This window comes from Chiloscyllium punctatum, chromosome 11, assembly GCF_047496795.1.
Source record: "Chiloscyllium punctatum isolate Juve2018m chromosome 11, sChiPun1.3, whole genome shotgun sequence".
NCBI classification, from domain to species: domain Eukaryota; kingdom Metazoa; phylum Chordata; class Chondrichthyes; order Orectolobiformes; family Hemiscylliidae; genus Chiloscyllium; species Chiloscyllium punctatum.
In genome coordinates this window covers 86029058-86050752 of record NC_092749.1, presented here as the reverse complement: position 1 = coordinate 86050752, position 21695 = coordinate 86029058, and the positions used below count along the sequence as shown (strand labels likewise).

General features: G+C 41.6%; 1 protein-coding gene across 3 annotated transcripts in view; it reads left to right on the top strand.

Annotated features, from left to right (window-relative positions):
* The window catches only part of unc93a (unc-93 homolog A), an 89475-nt gene that overhangs the window by 57926 nt on the left and 9854 nt on the right, over positions 1–21695 (top strand). For all 3 annotated transcript variants that reach the window (XM_072581183.1, XM_072581184.1, XM_072581185.1), the window contains 3 exons: positions 3125–3336; positions 14612–14747; positions 18857–18988. In XM_072581183.1, the coding sequence (XP_072437284.1) occupies positions 3125–3336; positions 14612–14747; positions 18857–18988 (480 nt within the window). The remainder of the gene's footprint in view (positions 1–3124; positions 3337–14611; positions 14748–18856; positions 18989–21695) is intronic.

Below are 21695 nucleotides of genomic sequence, written 5' to 3'. Positions count from 1 at the left end.
TTAAACAACTCACTGGGAGAGGAGGCTCCACAAATATCGGAGCAATCATCAGCCAGAAGTGCCGAGCAGATGATCCACCTTGGCCTCCTCCGGTGCCCCCCAGTGTTACAGATACCAGTCTTCAGACAATTAGATTCACTCTACATGATATCAAGAAATGGTTGGAGGCAGTGCGTACTGCAAATGTTATGGGCCCTGATAACATTCCAGGAATAGGACTGAACTTGCCGCTCATTTAGCTTCCAGTACAGTTACAACACTGACATCAACCCGACAATGTGGAAATTTGCCCATGTATGACCTCTACATAAAAAGCAGGACAAATCCAACCTGTCCAATTATCGCCACATCAGTCTACTCTCGATCATCACTAAAGTGATGTAAATTGTCATCAACAGTGCTAAAAGCAGCACCTGCTCAGCAATAACCTGCTCAGTGATCCCCAGTTAGGGTTCTGGCAGCGTCACTCAGCTCCTGACCTCATTACAGCCTTGGTTCAAACCTGGACAAAAGAGCTGAATTCCAGAGGTGGGGTGAGAGTGACAGCCCTTGACATCTAGGCTGCATTCAATGGAGTGTGGCATCAAGGAGTCCTGGCAAAACTGGAATCAATGGGTATTGGGGGCAAACTCTTCAGTGGTTAGAATCAGACCTGACACTTAGGAAGATGATCTTGGTTGTTGGAGGGTAGTTGTCTCAGCTCAAGATCATCTCCGTAGGAGTTCCTCAGGGTGGTGTCCTAGCCCCAACTATCTTCAGCTGGTTCATCAATGATCTTCCCATTTGCGAGTCCTCGGACACTGTAGCACTCCATGTTCAAATGCAACAAGATTTGGACAATATCTAGGCTTGGGCTGACAAGTGGTAAGTAACATTTGCACCATACAAATGCCAGGCCATGACCATCATCAACAAGAGACAATCTAACCACCACCCCTTGACATTCAAAGGTGTTGCCAGCACTGAATCTCCCACTATCAACATCCTTGGAGTTATCATTGATCAGAAACTTAACTTGCCTCACCATTTAAATGCAATGGCTACAAGAATAGGTCTGAGGCTAGGAGTACAGTGGCAAGTATCTCATTTCCTGACTCCCGAAAGCCTGTGCACTATTTACAAGGCGCAAGTCAGGACTTTGATGGAATACTCCCCACTTGCCTAAATGCGTGCAGCCCCAACAACACTCAAGAAGATTGACACCATCCAGGACAAAGTATCCGGCTTGAATGGCACTCCATCTATAAGTACCCACTCCCTCCAGCCCCCCATGCTCAGTAGCAGCAGTGTGTATTATCTACAAGATGCACTGCAGAAATTCATTAAAGATCCTCAGATGGTACCTTCCAAACCCAAGACTACTTCCAGCTAGGAGAACATGGCCAACAAAAATATGGGAACATGACCATTTCAAGTTCCACTCCAAGCCAAGCACCATCCTGAAGTGGAAATATGTCACTGTTCCTTCACTGTTGCTGCATCAAAAGCCTGGAATTCCCTCCCTAATGGCATTGTGGGTCAACCCACAGCAGATGGATTACACCAGTTCAAGAAGGCAGCTAACCACCACTTTCTCAAGGGCAACTAGAGATGGGCAATAAATGCTGGCCCACCAGTGATGCCCATATCCTACAAAAATGAAGTTAAAAAACACACCTTATTGATATTCAGTTTTCTGTAATACCAAATGAAACAAGTAACCTAGATGTCAAAAATTCTCAAAATAAAAGTCAGATTGGATACCTGGCAACTTCAGCTTGCCACATGCTCTAAAGGGCCTCCATGTTTGAAACAGAGCACCAACATCTCATTTCATTGTCACTGGCCACGTGCACTCCAAATACATAGAAGTTAGCATCGAACATGTCTCATCCTCTTAGAACTCTCATGGGACATCTTTGATCCACTTACAATACGTGCCTGAAGTCCAAGGCTGCATCTCTGCAAGCTGTGTGCTTGCAATATTTACCAGCTCATGGACAGACTGGGCTGCAATTCTGGCTGTTTGCTTGCTATCTCAGACCAAGAACCTAGGCTGTCAGTTTTGCTGTACTGCTGTGCTGTTCAGCACAGACACAAAGCCAGGAAGCTTGTCATGGTTGTCAGCAGTTCTCAGTCAAGTCAATGAAGATAGCTTTCAGTTAGGGGGTTCTGGTTCAGTAATTCAAGGACAGACTCCAAAACCAGTACAAAACCTGATCAGTCAGCTGTTCGGTGGTCAGTCAGGTTGCTCTCCACATTTTGGTAGCCCAACACCCATTTTGATTCATTCTACTCTGTTGTGGGCCATTTCACCACTGAAATGAGCAAGTATTAGGGAGTTGAAAGTGGAAGACATAACTGTTAATTTTGACACGGGTGGGATAATCTCTTGAGCAAGTAAGTAGGCAGCGCAAAAGGCATGCAGGGCTAGGATTTAGGTGGTGCAAATGGATGAGGGAAGATTTTGCAGGTAGTAGTGAGTATGAGCATTGGTGGGCAGAGAAAAAAATTGAGGTACTGAATAGAAGATGGTGGCACTTACACTGCTGAGTGGAGAAGGTCATTGATCTTCTGCATTGCTGTATATTCCTCCAGATGGTCGAGACTGCGCTGACCTGAGTGGCAACCTTGGATTGGGCTGGCTTGGCTTAGTGTCATGGCCACCTCTGCACCACCCTATCAAATAGGACCTCCAGGGCCCTGCCTGCAAAGCGTGATATCAAATTTCTCTAGTCTGCCATGACCTGGGAAAATATCTAGGGCAGCTCTTGACTGTTAGTGCTTGTCTGGATGCCAGTCAATTTTGAAACATCCTGGAAGTACCTATGGGTAAGATGTGAATAGAATCAAGTGAGAGGAATGCCATAGGAGTTGGGCAGATAGTTAATGAGGTGAATTTGGGCAGATATGTTGAGACCCGATGCCTCATCATATCTTACCAAGTTTACCTCATTAACTAACTGCCTGAGGCCTCAAGGCAAAAAAAACTCCAAAAGAAAACTCTGCACAGTTGTCACTTACCCAAAAAAACACCATGTAAGGTTCAATCCAGTCTGTGCTTGGAAAAATCTAAAGCGCTCTGGAGAGAAGCATCCTTGGTCACCTGACTGCTTGTTCTAATACTGCTTTATCCTTCCCATAGGTGTTGGTGTCGGTGGGGTACTCCTTGTTGCTTTTTTTCTGGATCAACTTGATAAGAAGGAAATAGAGGATTTCAAAGGGAAGGACGTAAATATTTGGGCTGTCTTAGTGGCGACCTTTACACACCTAAGGGACAAGCGTCAATGTCTACTCATTGTCATGACAATGTACAGTGGGTTTGAACAAGGTTTCCTTGCTGGAGATTATACAAAGGTAAGAATATGAAAGGCATTAATGATAATCTTCAATGATCAAGTCATGACCTCATATTTCCCAATTAAGAATTAAATTGCCTAATCAAGAAGGCCATCATCTCATATACTATATGCCATGAATAGGTGACCTTCCCTTCCAGAATATCAGATTAAGAATTTACTGCTTTGCTATTACATCAATACACCAACGTTCCAGGTACAGGTGAAGGGGAGGAAAGGAGGCTGTCTGTACACTATATTAAAGACATAGGAGACATCCAGATGAAGGGCTTATGCTCAAAACGTTGATTCTCCTGCTCCTCAGATACAACCTGATGTGCCGTGCGTTTCCAGCACCACACCCTCGACTATATTAAAGGCATGGTTAACGGGAGAAAGGCAGTCTGTGGTGAAGAGCATATTAGATGCCAAATGACTAAGGGGAGGCAGGAATATTGTGACTGAAACAGCTAAGGGCAGTGGGGATCAGTGGATCAAAAGTTAGGAACTTGTCTGTCCATGGATGTGGTGCACTGTCTGTCCAGGTTTGGAAGAATTGACCACATAACAGTTTCTTTCTTTTCCTAGAGAGTTTGAAACCATTGCTGTAAATCACAGGAAATCACAGGGTGATAGATTTGCTAGAAAGACTGATGTACAATGATATCTGTTGTAGTATTGGATCACAGAACACATGATTACAATTATGAGGGGAAGTTAGAACTAGTTAATGGGAAATCATTATCAAGAATCACATGGGCTCATGAGGGGATACAGGAAGTCTCAAAATGTGATGATGCCGTGGCCTTAATCATGGGAGAGTAAAGTGGACAGGGAGATATTGGGATGTGGATTGTTACAGGTTCAAGGTGAAATGGTGGAAGGTTGCAGGTTTTAAGGGTATGACAGGGATTATAGAATATTCAGAAGTGCAAAGTACAGAAGGAACATAGTGAATGACAGGGAGTATTGAACATTATTGTTTGAATTATACGACTGTATTTTATTTATGTAGTTTTAAAACTGAACTTAAATGAGAAAGAACTATTTTGAAAAAAAACATTTGAAAGAATGGCAGGCATTGTAAACAATTGCTTGAACAAGTAGTGTCTGAAATTCAGATTGCAGAACAATCTGAGCTGAGGGTGTGAACTGATGCGGCTCTTGTTCACAACAATACATTGATTGATCTGTGGACGAGTAACAGTTACTAATAGAGTCATAGAGAGGTACAGCACAGAAACAGACCCTTCAGTCCAACTCATCCACGCTGACCAGATATCCCAACCCAATCTAGTCCCACCTGCCAGCACCCGACCCATATCCCTCCAAACCCTTCCTATTCATATATCCATCCAAATGCCTTTTAAATGTTGCAATTGTACCAGCCTCCACCACTTTCTCTGACAGCTCATTCCATGCACTTACCACTACTCTGCATGATATAGAATGTACAGAAATAGATGGCGACATCTTGAAAAATGTCCATATTACAGAAGAGGAAGTGCTGGATGTCTTGAAATGCACAAAGTGGATAAATCTCCAGAACCTGATCAGGTGTACCCTAGAACTCTGTGGGAAGCTAGGGAAGTGATTGCTGGGCCTCTTAGTGAAATATTTGTATCATCGATAGTCACAGGTGAGGTGCCAGAATAGTTCTTATCAAGCTTCAAGTTCAGTGAATGATTGCTCATTAACATCATGCATGGCCTCAAAACTCCCCAATTCTCTTCATCTGTATCCACCTTGAGGATGCTTCTTCAAAATTTTTCCTTCTTTTCCAGTCTTATAAATGACTGTGTCATTGAGTGGAAACCATTGTTCATTTTGTGCTTTTCAGTTATGGGCAGCCCTACTACCCCCTCAGTGTTTTATATGTTTCAGTTACTCACCGATGTCCAATTTGGATTTCACCAGGATCATTCAACTTCTGATCTTCGGTCAAGTATGACAAAAGTGAATTCCAGAGATGAGGTGACAGTGACAACCCTTGACATCAGTGGCCACATTCAACTGAATGTGGCATTAAGGAGCCTAGCAAAACTGGAATCAATAGCTAATGGGGGCAAACCCTTTACTGATTGGAGTCATATTGGGCACATAGGAAACTGGTTGTGATTGTTTGTGGTCAATCATCTCAGCTCCAGGACATTTCTTTATGAGTTCCTCAGAGCATCCTCTTAAACCAATCAGCTTCAGTTTCTTCATCAATGACCTTCCGTCCATGTTAAGATTAGAAGTGGGATGTTTGCCAATGATTGTGCAATATTCAGCATGTTCATGACTCCTCAGATACTGAAGCAGTCCATGTTCAAATGCAAAAAGATCAAGACCATATCTAGGGTCAGGCTGATAAGTGGCAAGTAACATTTGTACCACGAGCAATGGCCATTGTTATGGACCAGACCAGAACCCTGTAAAATTTGATACATACTTTAAATATGTGACCTCTGAACTCTGACTCATCAATTTCTCTTTAATTAATTTCGTGGTTCGCTCATCACATGCCCCAAAATTAATTCAAATAGACTGAATTTGGTAGATTAATTTGGTACATCCCTAACTCAAATGAACAATGGTTTAACCTGTTGGAGGATCTTGATAAGTCAACTTCTTAAACCTCGATATCACCCTGGTGAACCCCTTCTGAACAGCCTCCAATGTCAGTACTTTTTTTTTAAATATGAGGACCAAATCAGTACATAGATTTGGTCTCACCAACACCCTAAACAATTGTATCACAACTGTTTTAAACTCCAAACTCTGCGCAATTAAGGACAAATGTCCATTTGCCTTCTAAGTTTCTTGTTTCACCTGCATGATAACTTTGTGTTCATGCACAAGAACATTCAGAACCTCCTGCACTTTTTTTTTGGAACTAATCTATTTAAGAAATGGTCTACCTTTTGACTTGTCCTACTAAAGTACATGACCTACAAAAAGTTCAGTCTGCCAGGTTTTGCCCACTTACTCAAACTATATTTATCCCCCTGCAGATTCCTTATGTCCTCATAACAACATGCACTCCCATATATTTTTGAATTATCAGCAAATTTGGATACATTGCATTCTTCTCCTTATCCAAGGCATTAATTGAGGCCTGAAAATGGTTCCTTGTTGTATTCAATTATTAATTCAGACACACTGTCACCTGCATGTTAACCATGCTCATACAGTTCATCCAAAAGCATGAGTTCCTATCTTGTGCAATGACCTTTTATTTGGTATCTTATCAAATGCCTTTTGGAAAACCAAATACACTGCATCTACCAGTTCCCCTATATCAATTCCACTTGAAATATTCTCAAACATGACACAGCTTTTACAAAATCATGTTGACTCTTTTGATTGAATTAGCTTTTCTAAATGCCCTACTGTTTCTTCTTTAATAAAAGGCTAATAATAAATCTAACATTTTCTCAAGACAGATTATTTTGAGTTGATGAGGGCAGAGAGGTGGATGTTGTCTATATGGACGTAAGCATGCCATTCAACTAGGTTCTGCATGGTAGACTGGTTAATAAGGTTAGATCACATGAAATTCAGGGAAAGGTAACCATTTGGATATAAAATTGGCTTGAAGATAGGAGACAAAAGATAGTGATTTTGGTTTTTCAGACAGGAGGAGGCCTGTGACCAGTGGTTTGCTACAAGGATCGGTGCTGGGTCCATTGCTTTTTGCCATTTACCTAAATGATTTTGATGTGTATATGGAAGGAATTGTTAGTAAATTTGCAAATGACACCAAAATTGGTTGTATAGTGGATAGTGAAGAAGGTTATCTCAGAGTACAACAGGACCTTATCAGATGGGCCAATGGGCTGAGGAGTGGAAGATGAAATCTAATTTAGATAAATGTGAAATGTTATATTTTGGTAAGGCAAATCAGGACAGGATGCATACACTTAACGGTAGAGTCCTGAAGCCTGTTGCCAAACAAAGAGACCTAGGGGTGCTGGTTTATAGCTCCTTGAAAGTGGAGTTGCAGATAGGCAGGATAGTGAAGAAGGCATTTAGTCCACTTGTCTTTACTGGTCAGTGCATTGAATATAAGAGCTGGGAGCTAACGTTGCAGCTGTTGAGGACATTGGTTAGGCCACTTTTGGAATACTGCATTCAATTCTGGTCTCTCTGCTACTGGAAAGATGTTAAACTTGAAAGTATTCAGAAAGAAATTAGAACAAAGTTGCTGGGATTTGAGCTATAAGGTGAGCCTGATAGGGTGGGGCTATTTTCCCTGGAGTGTCAGAGTTTTAGAGTTTTATAAAATCATGAGGGTCATGGATAGGGTAAATAGCTGAGATCTTTTTCCCAAAGGTAGGGCAGTCTAAAACTCAAGTGCACAGGTTTAAGGTGAGAGGGGAAAGCTGTAAAACGCACCTAAAGGGTAACTTCTTCATGGAGAGGGTGGTGTGTGTCTGTGGAATGAGTTGCCAAATGAAGTGGTAGAGGCTGGTGCAATCACAACAATTAAAAGTCATCTGGTGGGCACCTGAGTGGGAAGGTTTTAAAGGGATTTGGGCCAAATGCTTGCAAATGGGATGAGAATAATTTATAAAATATCTGGTCAGCATGGACAAGTGGAACTGAAGGGTCTGTTTCAGTGGTGTACAACGCAATGACTCTATCTTTGGCTAACTGACCTATAGTTTCTTGCTTTCTGTCTCCCACCATTCTTGAACAAATGCATCATGTTAGTAATTGTCCAAGCAATTGGAACCCTTCCATTCTCTAGTGCATTCTGTAATTTTTCGACCAATCTGACATGGGACATCAAATCTTGGTGACCTGTCTATCATTATTCCCATTAACTTATCATTTACTTTGACCATTGTGATAGGACTGCTCCAAGATCTTTCCTCCCATTATTGCCTTAGAGACATTGAGGTCTACTTTACAGAAAAAGGCTCGTCAGCTCATCAAGTCTGTGCCAGACAAATACAAGCACAAGTCGTTTCAGTTTCTTCAACACAAATTGGCTTTAATGTGATTGAAGAAGTTAGGCCATTATTTGTAGAATACAAACTTTCTTTACCTATATTGGCTATAATGCGATTCTGGCTCCTTTAGTTTAAATGGTGCAGCAAATGCATAATTTTCTTATAACACAAGATCACACGAGAACGGAATTATCATATTATATCAGAGCCAACTATTCTAATCCAATTTTCCAGCACTTATCCCATAGCACTGTATGTGTAACATCTAAATACTACTTGAATATTATGAGGGTTTCTGGTCCTACCAGCCTTACAGACAGGAAGTTGCCAACACCCTTTGGATGAAAAGGTTTTTCCTTACATGACCTCTGAATGTCCTGCTTCTTACCTTAAATCTATGCCTCCTGGTCATTGATCCTTTTGCCAAGGGGAAAAGTTTCTTCCAGTCTACCCTATCTGTGCTCTTCATAATTTTGTACATCGCAATTATGAACCCTTTCAGTGTCCTCTGCTTCAAGGAAACTAACACATCTATCGAATCCCTTTCCATAACTAAATCTCTTCAGCCCAAGCAACATCCTGGTAAATCTCCTCTACATCTTCTCCAGTGCAATCACATCACAGGCATCACAGAGGTGTGATTGCAGCGGGTTCAGGACTGGCAGTTAAACATCCAAGGATTTACAACTTATCGAAAAGACAGGGAGGTGGGCAGAGGGGGCGGAGTTGCCACGTTAGTTAAGAATGAACTTAAAACTATGGCACTGAATGACATATTGGGAGATGATGTAGGCTCTGTGTGGGTGGAGTTGAGGAACCACAAATGCAAAAAAAAACATAATGGGAGTTATGTACAGACCTCCCAGCAATGGTCAGGACCAGGGGCACAAGAAACACCAGGAAATAAATAAGGCATGTCAGAAAGGCAAGGTCATGGGGGACTTCAGTATGCAAATTGACTGGGTAAATAATGTTGCCAGTGGATCCAAAAAAAGGGAATTCATGGAATGCTTACATGGTGGCTTTTTGAAGAAAGTGAGGACTGTAGATGCTGGAGATCAGAGCTGAAAAATGTGTTGCTGGAAAAGCGCAGCAGGTCAGGCAGCATCAAAGGAGCAGGAGAATCGACGTTTCAGGCATAAGACCTTCAGGGTGGCTTTTTGGAACAGCTTGTGGTAGAGCCCACAAGGGAGCAGGCTATTCTGAACTTGTAATCAGTAAAACTTTATAAAAGATCTTAAAGTAAGGGAATACTTCGGAGGCAGTGATAATCATATGGTAGAGTTCAGTCTGCAGTTTGAAAGAGAGAAGACAAAATCAGATGTAATGGTATTACAGTTAAATAAAGGTAATTACAAGGGCATGAGTAGGAACTGATAAAAATCAACGAGAAGCAGAGCCTAGCGGAGAAGACAGTCTTGCAACAATGACTGGAGTTTCTAGCTGTAATTGAGGACACAGTACAGAGATTCATCCCAAAGAAAAGAATGATTATTGGGGGTGGGGGGAATTAGACAGCCATGGCTGACAAAGGAAGTCAGGAAATGTATCAAAGGAAAAGAGAGAGCTATAAAGTGGTCAGAGCACTGGAAACTCAGAAGACTGGGAAGACTACAAAACCAAACAGAGGATAACAAAGAGAGAAATAAGGAAGGAGAGGATCAAATATGAAGGTAAGCTAGCCAGTAATCATAGAAATGATAGTAAAAGTTTCTTTCAATACATAAGAAACAAATGAGAGGCAAAAGTAGAAATTGGGCCGCTACAAATTGATGCAGGAAGGCTAGTGTTGGGAGATAAGGAAATATCTGAAGAACTTAATAAATATTTTGTGTCAGTCTTCACAGTGGAAGACATGAGTAATATCCCAACAATTAAGGAGAGACAGGGGGCAGTGTTGAGTATGGCAGCTATTACAAAAGAGAAATTGCTAGAAAAGCTAAAAGGTCTAAAAATTGATAAATCTCCTGGCCCTGATGGGCTACATCCTAGAGTTCTGAGGGAGGTGGCTGAGGAAATAATGGAGGCGTTGGTTGTCATCTTTCAAAAATCACTGGAGTCAGGGAAAGTCCCAGATGATTGGAAAATCGCTGTGTAACCCCCTTGTTCAAGAAAAGATCAAGACGAAAGATGGAAAATTATAGTACGATTAGCCTAATCTCAGTTGTTGGTAAAATTCTAGAATCCAACGTTAAGGGTGAGATTTCTAAATTCTTGGAAGTGCAGGGTCAGATTAGAACAAGTCAGCATGGGTTTAGTAGGGGGTGGTCGTGCCTGACAAACCTGTTCGAATTCTTTGAAGAGGGAATAAATACATTAGACCAGGAAAACCCAGTGGATGTTATCTACCTCGACTTCCAACAGGCCTTTGATAAGGTGTCTCACGGGAGGCTGCTGAGTAAGGTGAGGGCCCATGGTGTTCAAGGTGAGCTACTGGTATGGATTGAGGATTAGCTGTCTGACAGAAGGCAGGGAGTTGGGATAAAAGGTTCTTTTTCAGAATGGCAGCTGGTGACAAGTGGTATCCCGCAGGGTTCAGTGTTGGGGCCGCAGCTGTTCACTTTATATATTAATGATCTGGATGAAGGGACTGGGGACCTTCTGATGGAGTTCGCCGATGATACAAAGTTACACGGACAGGCAGGTAGTTCTGAGGAGGTGGTGGAGAGGCTGCAGAAAGATTTTGACAGTTTAGGAGAGTGGTCCAAGAAATAGCTGATGAAATTCAATGTGAGCAAATGCGAGGTTTTGCACTTCGGAGAAAAGAATACAGGGACGGACTATTTTCTAAACGGTGAGAAAATTCCTAAAGCCAAAGTACAAAGAGATCTGGGAGTGCTAGTCCAGGATTCTCTAAAGGTTGACTTGGTTAAGAAAACAAATGTAATGTTGTCATTTATCTCAAGAGGGTTGGAATGTAAAAGCAGTGATATGCTACTGAGACTTTATAAACCTCTGGTTAGCCCCGTTTTAGAATATTGTGTCCAGTTTTAGGCACCACACGTCAGGAAGGACATACTGGCACTGGAGCGTGACCAGCGGAGATTCACACGATGATCCCTGGAATAGTAGGCCTAACATACAATGAATGGCTGAGGATCCTGGGATTGTATTCATTAGAGTTTAGAAGGTTGAGGGGAGCTCTGATAGAAACTTACAAGATAATGCATGGCTTAGAAAGGGTGGAGCTGAAAATGTGTTGCTGGAAAAGCGCAGCAAGTCAGGCAGCATCCAAGGAACAGGAGAATCGACATTTCGGGCATAAGCCTGAAGAAGGGCTTATACCCGAAACGTCGATTCTTCTGTTCCTTGGATGCTGCCTGACCTGCTGTGCTTTTCCAGCAACACATCTTCAGCTCTGATCTCCAGCATCTGCAGTCCACACTTTCTCCTTAGAAAGGGTGGACGCTGGGAATTTGTTTCTGTCAGGTGGCGATACTAGGACCTGTCGGTACAGCCTTAGAATTAGAGAGGGTCAAATTAAAATGGAAATGAGGAAACATTTGTTCAACCAGAGAGTGGTGGGCCTGTGGAATTCATTGCCACAGAGCGCAGTGGAGGCCGGGGCATTAAATGTCTTCAAGGCAGAGATTGACTAATTCTTAATCTCGCAAGGAATTAAGGGATACAGGAAGAGTGCAGGTAAGCGGCGTTGAAATGCCCATCAGCCATGATTGAATAGCGGAGTGGACTCGATGGGCCAAATGGCCTTACTTCCACTCCTATGTCTTATGGTCTTATTCCTCCTATAATATGAATTCCGTAGCTGCACATATTACTGTAGCTGAGTATGTTCTTCCTGAGGTGTGGCCCAACCAACATCTTATACAGTTCCAGCTCCTGCTCTTAAACCAAACGTCTCAACCAACAAAAGTAGGTATTCCATGTGCCTTCTTCACCACTTCATCGACCTGTCTCAGCACCCTAAGGGACTAGTCAATATGCACAGATTCCCTTTAATCCACAATGCTTACCAGCTCCTAATGTTCATCATTATTTGTTCTTCCTAAGTGCATCACCTCACGCTTACCTGTGATTGAATTCCATCTGCCATTGATCAGCCTATCTGACCAGCCTGTCTTTATTTTCCTATAATCTGAGGCTGTCCTCACTACATACTATCAATTGCCATATTATCCACAAATATACTGATCAACCCTCTTACATTCAAGTCTAAATTATTTATCTATGGTACAAACAGCAAGGGCGCCAACACTGATTCCTGTGGAACCTAATTGGACACAGGCCTTCAGACACAAAGACACTCCTTGACTATGACCCTGTGCTACTTTCCACTTCGTCAGTTCTGGATCCAATTCACCAAATTTCCTTGTAATCATGGGCTGACCTTTGCTATCAGTCTCCCATGTAGGACCTTACCAAAAACCTTGCAGAAATCTATGTATACCACATCAAATGCATTGCCCTCATCTACACATCTGGTCACCTCTTCAAAAAAAATTAATCACATATGACTTCCCCTGAAAGAAATGCCTATGCTGTTTATTCAGGATTAATGCCTGCCTTTCTAAATGTTGATTAATTCTGTTCTGCAGAATTGCTTCCAATGGTTTGTCCACCACTGAGGTTAAGTTGACTCGTCTGTAGTTTCCTGGTTTATCCCTCCTCCCTTCTGGAATAACCTTGCATTTGTGGTATGTTTGGGGTGTTTGTAGTGTCCTCAATGGTGAAGACTGATGCAAAATATTGGTTTAAATTATGTAATTTCCCTGTTCCCCCTTATCAATTGCCCAGTTACATCGTCCAAAGGTCCCACACTTACTTTACTCCTCTCAAAACATCACCTGCCCAACCATCTCTACTCTATTCAATTCATGGATTTGGATGTTAAATATTTCAAAGGTGAATTTCTTAACTGTGCGCTTCAACTGTAATGACATCTGCTGATTTAAGCCAATTGTCCAAATGAAAGAAGAAGTTCTGAAGAAGATCCACTGAACCTGAAATATTAAATAACAAAAGAACTATAGATGTTGCAACTCAGAACCAAAAACAAAAATTGCTGGAAAAAAGCTTAGCAGGTCTGGCAACATCTGTGGAGAGGAATCACAGTTAACATTTCAGGTCCAGTGACTCATCTTCAGAACTGTGCTTTGTCTTTATAGATGCTGCCAGATCTGCTAAGTTTTTCCTGCAATTTCTGCTTTTGTGTCCAACTGAAAGACACAAATGACTGTGATAATGCAGACTCACTGAACACTCCTCCCAGTCTGCTTCACATTGATGCTGACTTGCTGCATTCTTAGAGTAACCTTGTCCAATAACAGAAGTAAAGAGTATCAGTAAGTTTGTTTCAATGCATTTGGATAATTAATTCTCATTGCTGATGACCCAGCAATATTTGGAACCTGCAAGATACCATCATTGTTGAGAGTCTGAGAGTGAACTGTAACATCTAAATGTTAAGCTGATGAATAACTAATGGGGTGTGAAGCATAAAATCATGTGGTGGGTTGCTGATGTAGGGGATGGGAGATGATATTTGAAGATGCATTCCCTGACTTTTAGTCACTCATAAGGTCACTGTAGTTTTTACAGCACTGCAGCCAAATCCTCAGAGCCAGGCTCCTTTTATTGACATTTGTGACTACCTTCCACTATTCGATGTGTAGTGTATGCCTTGAAGACCCCCTCCCACTGTGGAAATATGACTTTTCCCTGATTTGCTACTTCCTCTGCTAAGACCATCAACAATACATCCGTGAACTTGGTAATCATCTGTCTTCTGCTCCATTGGAGTGTTTATTCCTTCTCTGTAACACATCTTCAAATACATCTACGAGCTGTTAGAACCAGAATGCACCTCACTTTTAAAATTTGCGAGTTGCATTTAAGAAATGCAGGCTAGCTGAAATGCATGCTATTCGAGTACATACTGTGCTCTGAATGTCGCAGCGGGCTGCGCACCATGATGACGCTGACAAGCAGGCAGCATCACATTTGCGGTAATATCTACATTACCAAGATCAGATGCACAGTTGCATATAATAAGCCCTTCACCCAAAAACCAATGTGATCAAGTTTTCAGCACTGGGATGAACATAACGGATTTAATTTTCTTTAGTAGTGAAAGTAATAGGCTATGGTATATTCAAACCTCATGGATCTGATGGATTTTGGTGTAGAATACTGAAAAAATAAGTGAATAAGTTGAAGGTATGTTAAACCACAATCTTCCAAAAATGAAAGCCATTGAGATAATATTGTGACATAGGTTCGTAAAGCTTTGGAAGTTGGAAACAAAGTAGATTTAAAAAGAATAGTCTCTGATTGACAGGATACCAAATCATGTAGACTTAACTGATACTCATATTCTTCATTTTCTAACCACAGGCATATGTCACTTGTACAATTGGAATACAATTTGTTGGTTATGTTATGATCTGTTTTGGTGCTTCAAATTCCATCTTCTCTGTGACATTTGGAAAACTCTCAAAATATACTGGGCGAATTCCACTGTTTGCCTTTGGTGAGTTGTTAGATTATAAACCTTATGACTAAACTCATTGGAATGTTCAAATCTGTTTTGTAAATCAAGTCGAATATCACTAAAAAACAAACAGCAAAGATTATCTGGTATTTGCTCTTAGCTACTGAAATTACCTTTGTCTTTGTTGTTTGAAGACAAAGAAGTTGAATAAAAGCATCTAGAATGAAAGGGAGGAGGTTCTGCAACATTGCTATCATAGGGAAGTAGCCTTTATAACCACCTAAACAGACAAAAAAATCTAGCAGGAGGAGGAACAGCATGAAGAGAAGGAACAGGAGTAGTATCAATCACCAATTCATAACTTACAAAAGACAGTTTACTGAAGATTACATCATCTGGATCATTTATCTCACCTACAAAACAGCAACATTTGAACAATCCTGATTGTTACGATTCGTACTGTCACCTAATTATAATCTTTCAGTGTAGTCTAGCCTTCACTTTGCTATGATTTTAACATGCTGCTGCAAACAATGAGAACAGGCTAATTTATGCAATGGGACCTGGCTTCTAGAGCAGAGTATTGTATGAGACGAATGACACAAATGATGCAATCTTCAGTAAACTGTCCTTTAGAAGGGGCGGCACGGTGGCACAGTGGTTAGCACTGCTGCCTCACAGCGCCAGAGACCTGGGTTCAATTCCCGCCTCAGGCACCTGACTGTGTGGAGTTTGCACATTCTCCCTGTGTCTGCGTGGGTTTCCTCCGGGTGCTCCGGTTTCCTCCCACAGTCCAAAGATGTGCAGGTCAGGTGAATTGGCCATGCTAAATTGCCCGTAGTGTTAGGTAAGGGGTAGATGTAGGGGTATGGGTGGGTTGCACTTCGGCGGGGCAGTGTGGACTTGTTGGGCCGAAGGGCCTGTTTCCACACTATAAGTAATCTAATCTAGAAGATAGGAACCTGATGATTGATGCTACACCTGTTTTTGCTTGCCTTCATGTTAAACCTCCTTCTGCAGGACTTCTTTTTGCCTAATTGGTTGTGAAGAGCTGGTTCCTCATGACAGCAATGTTATAGATTATGCCTCCACCTCCTTCTTATTATTCCAGATGCTTCTTCTCATGGTCCTTGTCGTCAATCCACAAAGACAATCCTACATGACTTTAGCACAAATGTTGTAAAGGCAGCCAACAGTGCTGTAATATCAGACACAAGAAAATATGTTTTTACATTTTGAAAACACACAACTGTGGAAACATAAGCAGCAGCCTGAAAGAGCAAATAAGCAACTAATCCAAATGTAATGAATGAGCCCTTCAAAGATGCTAAAGAAGAATCCTTTCTGCCTGTGAGAACTTTATCGCATAAAATCAGGCTTGGGGCAAGTCAAGTTCACAAAAGTGTTCCACAACAATGTTTAGACTCATACCTCTGAGCTAGGAGACTCCCAGTTTAACTCCTGTTGAAACCAAAGGTAGTGTCCCTACCTTTGAGGCAAAGGTCCTGGAATCAAGTCGGACCTGCTCCAGAGGTGTGTAATAACAGACAGATTCAAATCTCACTTTTTCTAGACGTGTGTAATAACATCTCTGAGCTGCTGGATTGAAAGTATATGTGACTTCCCAGTGGGGTCTTGTGGTGCCAGTGGTAGTAACCCTACCTTTAAATTACGAGACCCTGTTCAAGTCACACCTTCACCAGAGGTGTGCCATAATACATCTGAATAGGTTGGTTAGAAATATCTGGGTTACCAGGAAGCTCCTGTGGTGCAGTGGTGATGTCCCTATCTCCGATGAAGGAGACCTGGGTTCAAGTCTCTCCTGCTCCAAAGTTGTGTAGTAACATCCCTGAACAAGTTGACTAAAATATATCTCAATTCTCAGGCAGGGCTTTTGTGATGCTGTGATAGTGTCTCCAACTCTGAGCAAGGGCATTTAGGTTCAAGCCCCACTTTCTCTAAAGGAGTGTAATAACATCTCTGAGCAGATTGATTAGGGAAATATCTGAGTTCCCTGATATTCGTAGAATTCCTGTGGTGCAATGATAGCGTCCCTACATCTGAGTTAGAAGACCCTGGTGTAAGTCACATTTTCACCAGAGGTGTGTCATAATACGTCTAAGTACGTTCATTTAAAATATCTGAGTTCTCAGTGGTAGTGTCCCTAATCCTGATCCAGGAGGCCTGGGTTTAAGCTGCATCTGCTCCAGAGATGTGTAGTAACATCTCTGAACAAGTTGATGAAAAAATATTTCCGTTCACAGGCAAGGCTTTTGTGTGCAGTGGTAGTGTCTCTACCATTAGGAAGCCGGGGTTCAAGTCCTACTTGCTCTGGAGGTGTGCAATAACATTGCTAAACACGTTGATTCGAAAATACCCTAAGTCCTTATCTTCAAAATCAGTGCAGTATCGGATCAGAATGCACTTAGGTTTAGAGGCACAGAGTCAGAGAATTGTTACTGTGTTGAATGAGGCCACTCAGCCCATCATGTCTGCATTAGCTCTCTGAATGGCCATTAGAACGATTCCCTTGTCTTTGCCTGTAAACCTGCAAACTATTTCTATTCAAAAAATCATCTAATGTCTTCTTCAATGTCTTGGTTGAAGCTGTCTCCATTTCTAGACAGTACATTCCAGACCCTAACTGCACGTCGTTTCAAACAAACATTCTTCCATCACACTTGCCACTTTTACAGAAAATGGTCATTTGATCTGTTTTGTCTGGAGCAGCTCTCTGAAGAAATGGTTGACCTAATGCTACTACTCAGCCTTTTCCATGTAGCCCTGCACATTTTTCCTTTATGTGAGCAATCCAATGTCCAATATGCCTCAGGTGAACCTGCCTCCACCATACTCTATGGCAACATTTTCCAGATCCTAACCTCTTGTTGACCAACAATTTTTTCCTCATATCACTTTGCTTCTATTACCAATGTGGACAGTTCTTCCCAACCTACTTGGCCAGAATCATTTTGGTTTTGACTATCTCCATCAAATTTTGTCTCAATCTTTTCCTCAAGTAAAGCAAACCTGATTTCTCTAATCTGTCCACGCAGCTGAAGTTTCTCATCCTCATAGTAAATTAAGTCAAATAATTCCCGGAACCATTCTTTTGAATCTTTTCTCCACTCTCTTCAAACTTTTCACATTCTGCCTAATGTGTGGAACCCAGAACTGGATGCAGTACTCCGGTTAAGAGCAAACTAGTCTCTTATACATAGCCTCAATGCACTTATATTTTATGTCCCTAATTGTCAAACCAGAATATTTATATATTGTAGTAGTCATTTTTTCATTCTGTCCTTCCACATTCAACGACACCCTGGTTCCTCTGCTCTTGCAGCCCCTATAGTGTTACCCTTTTATTTAATGTTGTCTCTCTGAGTTGTTCCTACTGAAGTGATTCACTCCACAATTCTCTACATTAAGTTTCATTTGTGGTTTCTTGTTCCACTGCTCCCTTTTCTTCTGCTTCCCCTGCTATCTTCACTGCTTCCTCACACTTCCCCTCCCCCTAACTCACATTGCAGCTTCTTTCATTGCAGGATGACTGATGATTAAATTAGATTAGATTCCCTAAAGACTGGAGGTGACAGGAGGCAGGAGAGAACAGTGAAGGCAGCACTAAACCGAGGGATGTCAATTGGAAAATGTAAATAGAATAGAGGGAACTGGCTAAGCGAATCTGAGGGAATAGCTATGAGAGTGAGGTAAATGAAAGGGAGTGGTAAAAAGAGCAGTGCAGGAGGCGGCAGCAATAGGAGGCTGAAATGCAGGGGGCAGACAAACTGGACAGGAAGAAAAGGTGAAGAGAACAGAAAGAAGCAAGCACAGTGTGTGTGTCCTTTTCTGTTTTAGTCTGCACTATTTTTGATGCCGACAGCTATCTATGATGTCATCAGTAAAGCCTCAGATACTGCAATTTCAATGCTTGCAGCATTAGCTTTGATTGTCAAGGGGGTGTGAAATAGTGATTATCAGTTGTTCAAGGCTTTTGGCAATGTTGAGGTAGTTCAAAATTAGAGTAAGTTATGGCTTGGTGGACATTATGGTATATAGTTGCAACCCATTATGATGTGCTATGAAGATTTAGTGCAAATCTGTATAATAATGTTGAACCATTTTTATTTGTTTGTTTCATGTCACAGCAACCATCACGAATCTTGCATCAATAATTGCATTGTTTTTATGGAATCCACGACCAGAACAAATGCCAGTATTTTTTGTATTCCCTTCTCTTTGGGGAATGGCTGATGCTATTTGGCAGACACAGACCAATGGTATGTTGACAATAAAAAGTGACAAGATAACATAATTGTTAATTTTAGATCTTTATTTTAATATTGTATCTCAATAACTGTAGCAACAGTATAAGAAAGTTAATGGAATAGATTATAAGACTGTATTCCTTTGTTTTTGCCCATAAGGACCATAACATAAGCTTTCATCAATTGGAAAAGTTAAAGAGATGGTATAATAATCACTGTTCACATTAGTTTCATGGAATGCCCTGCCAGTAGCAGTGGTGGACTCTCCCTCTTTATGGGCATTTAAACGGGCATTGGATAGGCTTATGGAGGATAGTGGGCTAGTGTAGGTTAGGTGGGCTTGGATCGGCGCAACATCGAGGGCCAAAGGGCCTGTACTGTGCTGTATTGTTCTATGTTCTATGTACAATTCCCACCTCACCATCAGCAATACAGGCTGTGCTGCTACCAACTCGTCAGCTTCATCAACTCCTGTCTAACTGGAGTCAGGCCACAGATTGTGGTACATCTATAAGTCTATCTCATTTCTCTCTTCTGCAAACACAAATACACGTTGTAGCTGCCAATTATAGTTTAATACAGACCTATTTTGCTGGAAACCTTAATTTTGTTGCAATCGCACATTCAGTATTCGCAGTTATATTTGATGAATGTTCTCCATTGGTACGCTACTATGTTTCTGAATCTGAATGTTGGTGCCTGATAAAGGTCAATGATTGAGTGGACACCCTCTTCTCACATTTCTGGACAACTTTTTATGACATTCAAATATGGGAGCTAAATGTTTTACGCTCCACTCAACCTTCCTGGTCACATCAGATCATTAGTTCTCTTTCGACATTGCTACCATGTCTGCAGGATCAACTTCCTTGTTGTCTTTGATCATGCCCCATTGGACTGCCGTGCTGGTCTCGTAAGGATATCCCTCTCCCTTTGAACCTGGGCCTTCACTGAACCTGGGCACTTCTTTTCCTCTAAATGTTTCCATTACACTGTTGTTAGGACTTCTTCATCCTCTAATTGTGCTGTCCTCTCTTTAAATGTGGCATCCATTGGCTATTGCCAGTACCACACTGATAGTGTCCATACCTCTGAGCCAAAAGGCCTGAGTTCATGTCCCACTTGCTCTCGAGGTGTGTAATAATATCTCTGAACACGTTGGTTAGAAAATATCTAGCTGTTAGTTATATAGCAACAATAAAATTGTATTTCCTCTACTGCCACTACTTTGCAGACATGCTATGCACTTCACATCCAAAAACTGCATCTCCCTTTCTGGTAGAATTTCACACATTGATAAGGAAACTAAAACTAAGGTAACAAAACCAAATTTGCACACAAATTAGTGTTACCAATGTCTATATAACGGAAAATGCTGGGAATATTCAACAAATCTGGCAGTATCTATTGAGAGAAAATCAGAGTTACTGGCAAAATTCACTGGTCTTGGGAAATGGCAAAATGTTGGAGGTGGCTGTTTAATCAGGTGAGAGGTATGGGTTATAGAGCTTCACTCAGTATTCCTTACTCAGCCAATTAAGTCAGGATCAGGAAAGTGGCCTATCAAAGACCTTATCCTGCCTTGGTATGTTGTGGACCCTGCTGGTACTAAGGACCATTCCTGTCCTGCATGGAGAATCTTCCTGACCTCCACATTGAAACTACCCTCTTTTATGCTGTGGCCTGCTGGACTGGCCTTGATGACAAGCTGGAAGGAGAAAGTGATCCTCATTCCTGATGAAGGGCTCTTGCCCAAAACTTGGTTCTCCTGCTCCTCGGATGCTGCCTGACCTGCTGTGCTTTTCTAGCATCCCACTCTCGACGTTGATGACAAGCCGCCCCAGATAGCTTTGCTGTCAGTTTCCAGTGCTGATCTCATCCTGGGCCTACTGCCATGTTCACCTTTTCTGACTGGCTGACCGCACTCTGCCTCCAAAGGCTTAGAACCACAAAGTCACACATGCTAGGGTCTGTTTGGGACTTCCCAGCTAATGCATAGTTACCAATATAGCTGTTGAATTCACCCACCTTTTCAGGCATGTAAACTTTCTCCAGAATTTTAGAAATGTTGTAGGTCTTAAGCAAGTGAAAGAATAAAGAGAAACTTCTGTAATCAGATGAACAGCATGAAATGACACAACATTTTACAGCGCAAGACCATAGTGACAAGTGAAGAAGCAATGGACCTTTTATCCAGAAAAAGCGAGATGGCAGGATCCTGAAGATCCTGGTACCTGAACATCAAGGAAAAGTATGAAGGAAGAATCAAGATTTTAAAAACCAATCAAAGAAAAATGGAATAAAATGGCAAGAGTTCATGATCTAACGTCATTGAACTGAATATTGAGTCCAGAAGACTGAAGGGAGATTTGATCGAGTGGCACAGGATTATGACAGGTTTACATTTGGTTGACAGAAAACTTGTTCCATTAGCTGTTGGACAAGGATTAGGGGAATCAGGTTTAAGGTTCTAACCAAGAGATGAAGTAGGTATGTGAAAAAGAAATTAGCTCACACAGATTAACATTCTGCCCTTATTTTTATGAATGGAGAAAGCTTTGCATTTTGACAGGAGATTATGATCAAGTTTATCTCAGAAATGTGGAACTGTACTTCCATTCTGACATTTTTTTCATATTACAGTTTTTTCACAGCAGTATTGCTGTCACATTCTAGAATTCAAAGGTTCAGAATCACTGATAGCTTCTTTGATAGCTGT